The 3,624-nt window shown below is 40.7% G+C and overlaps 1 protein-coding gene across 1 annotated transcript in view; it reads left to right on the top strand.

Annotated features, from left to right (window-relative positions):
* Window positions 1-720: 720 nt before the first annotated feature.
* The window catches only part of LOC104536556 (protein cornichon homolog 3-like), a gene marked incomplete at its 3' end in the record, with an annotated part of 29,251 nt that continues 26,347 nt past the window's right edge, over window positions 721-3,624 (top strand). The window contains 2 exon segments of the mRNA XM_010179210.1: window positions 721-827; window positions 1,754-1,829. Of these exon segments, the coding sequence (XP_010177512.1) occupies window positions 721-827; window positions 1,754-1,829 (183 nt within the window).

Here is a 3,624-nt window from a genome sequence, read left to right on the forward strand (position 1 = left end):
GCTTGGTGACAATCAAGATGTATCGCCATATCCTGCAGTAGTAATGGGGAGAAGAGAGAGATCCGGCAGGCAGGAATGGTGCAGCAATAGTGATTTATTTAATTATTTAACAGCTCTTTTATAGACTTTTTTCTTCGTAGCCTAATTGGTCAAGAGGTCAGCCACCCCGCCTGGGGTGATTGTCTGAAATACTAAAACATCCATCCTGAGAATATTTTTCTACTATACCATAAACAATTCGCAGGTGTTCTTAGTTTACAATAACACTACTGATAGCTTCTGTGAGAGGGAAAAGTTTCACACAGGACAAGAGAGAAGCAAGAGAAGTTCTTGCTACTGCATGTCTGCATCCACAAAGATGTTGTAGGAAGACATTGGTTTGTTGTAATACAGCATGAAATAAGAGCTGAACACCATTTCTTCTGAACAGACAACTCTTATTTTCAGAACCTTAAAAACCCCAATCTATCAGACATTTAGTAATGTTTAGTAAAAACAAATAATGAACAATACACTCAAGCATTGACAAGTAGAAAGAAAGGTATTTCCTGTCATAGTGCAACCTGCATTCCATCCTTTTGATGCATTAATGAACCAAAGTAGGCCTAACTGCTCTCTGGTGTATGCATATATAGCGTAGTATCATATAACAGGATTTGTTAGTATCACAGGCAGAATTTTTTCTCAGTGATTTGATTTCATTTTTTTTCTCCTAGCCTAATGTCAGCACCTTATGGTGTTCTTAAAGAAGATTGTCAAGTTGTCTCAGACCTGGTTTCACTTATCTGTGATGCTGTGAGTGCTGAATTTAACAAAAAGTGGTCCTGGTGAGGGGGAGGAAGACAATACTTGAAAAGCAGTTTAAAATCTTACATCTACATTACTTGATGTGTCGTCTGTGGTCTCTGGGCCATGTCAGAGGCTGTAATATTAATAATGTTATTCTACAGTTACCCTATAAATCATAGGAGGTGTTATTACAAGAATATTGAAAAAATTGTGACCAAGAGCCACTTAAGCTCAAATGAGTGCTCTTATTAGATATCACAGTGGAAGTGTTGACTCAGATGAACCCCTGTGGAGGGGGAACATTTTTCCTTGCTGTGTTTATGTTGCTTGGTAGCATGAACCAGATCAGTTCAACCAGAAGAGAAAGGGGGAAGAGGAACAGCCATCTTGAACAAATATTCACCAACCACATAACTAAGTTTCTTTTTCAGGTTCGTTTCATATCATGATAAGAACTGGGTAGCAAAAATTGTCCTCTAAGTCTGTCGTTTAGTCAACCATTCTGTGCATCCCTCTATGGGTTCCCCTTGCTCCATCATGTCAAGACAGTGACTTATTTCAGGTCCTTTTGCATTCTTACCTGACTGTCTCACATGTTTTGTCTGTTGCTGCTTCTGTACAACAAGTCCAACAAAGTAGCTCACCCAGCCTGCATCAACATGATTCAAACATTGTAAGCGCTCAACTCTATTTTCCAAACACAGTAAATACGTCTATACAGCAGCTGCTGGGCAGGCATGATGTTTAGAGCACAGCATGCTCCTAAACCTGTCCATGTGCTGACTTGCAGACAGCCTATGAACTGCTGCTATGGGTGCTGTGACAGCTGTATATGAGTGGAGGGGTAGACAAATTGTTTAAATGAACCATTAAATATATTTTCTTCAAGATGGGATTGTGGTGCATTGACAGCATGGTGTCAAGGAAACATATGTTAAGTGTTACTGTTCTATTCTCCGGTTAGCGTGGTTGTCATCGAGTTCTGTTTTATCTTAACTTTTCTAAGATGCCAATAAGCAATAATATCCAGCTTCTTTGCTGTCACTGAATTCACACCCACACCGACTCCACTGCCACCCTGAAGCATCACATTCTCAATAAAAATATATTTCTCGAAGAGTTTAGTGATTAGAAAAAAAAAGTCTTCCCTAAAAATGAGAGTTCATAATTCATTCCTATCATTAATAGGTGAAACTTTCAGTCTGATGTGTGCACAAACACAGGAAGAAAACAAAATTCAGGTTCAATCTTATGTGAATACTTCATTATTCAAAGCTGTTATTGTCTAGAGAGATGAGCATAGAGAATGCGGGTAATGAAAACAAATTTTATAAATATCATTGCAAGTGTAGCTGTACTGAAACATACGTTGTCATCCCAATCTCATCTGTTCAGAATGTGCTTAAACTGGGACAGGCTCCTTGCTGACTTACACTTGATGTTACAAGATTTGCAGATGGTGTGAATCACCAGAGAATGCTACCAGTATTTTTATAAACTTTTCGTTTTATTAGGTAGATAACACCCACGAGTACACTTCTATCAACAGAAAAAAACACGACTAGAGCAGTGACAGAACAAACTTCCTGCAGTATTTTGCAATGTGGAATCATAGGGAAAATTCCCCAAGTCAAAAGGGAGTTCGATATCCATTGCCCATTCAAACCCTCGACCATTTCTGTAGTAATGGTAAAAATTATTGCTAAGCATGATGCTTTTTTTTTTCCTGATATAGTTTTGCAAATAAACAGGTAACTTTTTTTTTCTTATTGTTCCTAAGCAAATATCAAATGGTCCTTATTTTCTTTCTATGAAGCTATGTACAATATTAATATTAACTAATAGAAATAAATTTCTCCTCTGTGTAAGATCAGTCCCTGGAAGTGTTTCCAAAATGCTTAGTTATCTGTTTAGCTTTGTGACTAGTGGCTGGTCATTTCTCTTTGGAATGTTTATTATGTGGTCTTTGGAGAGATGAGTCGCTGATGTCCACATATGTATGTTTTATAGTCTTAACTGCCACCCTGGGTCAAATTAGATGGGATAACTGAAACATACTGAACGGTAGTGCCCTGACTGGGATCTATTATGTTGTTTGCCTCCAAACGAATGACTCTGCCAAGATGCTGCAAGTGTGGCAATTTCTGTGGTGAAACAGACCTTGAGCATACCTGGATGCTGTTCCAGAGCATTTGGCAACTCTGGTGGGCTGACGTATGGGAAGCAGGTACCCGTACTGCACCCAGCTGAAATGTAAACGGGCAGAAGATGGTTTCTCTGTAGTGTGGCCAGAGCACTGCATCTCCTGTGAAAGCACTGTGAAATACTTCACAGAATCACAGAATCTCAGGAGTTGGAAGGGACCTCGAAAGATCATCTAGTTCAACCCCCCTGCCAGAGCAGTCTCACCTAAACTAGGTCACACAGGAACGCGTCCAGACGGGTTTTGAATGTCTCCAGAGAAGGAGACTCCACAAGCTCTCTGGGCAGCCTGTTCCAGTGCTCTGTAACCCTCACAGTAAAAAAGCTTTTCCTCATGTTCAGATTGAACCTCCTATGCTCCAGCTTGCTCCCATTGCCCCTTGTCCTGTCATTGGACATCAGAGAGAAGAGCCTGGCTCCTTCCTCCTGACATTCGCCCTTTACAAATTTATAAACGTTAATGAGGTCACCCCTCAGTCTCCTCTTCTCCAAGCTAAAGAGACCCAGCTCCCTCAGCCGCTCTTCATAAGGGAGATGCTCCACTCCCTCGATCATCCTTGTGGCCCTGCGCTGGACTCTTTCAAGCAACTCCCTGTCCTTCTTGAACTGAGGGGCCCTTCATGGGGGCATGTA

The sequence above is a fragment of the Mesitornis unicolor genome, unplaced genomic scaffold, assembly GCF_000695765.1.
Source record: "Mesitornis unicolor isolate BGI_N332 unplaced genomic scaffold, ASM69576v1 scaffold25752, whole genome shotgun sequence".
Taxonomy (NCBI): Eukaryota; Metazoa; Chordata; class Aves; order Mesitornithiformes; family Mesitornithidae; genus Mesitornis; species Mesitornis unicolor.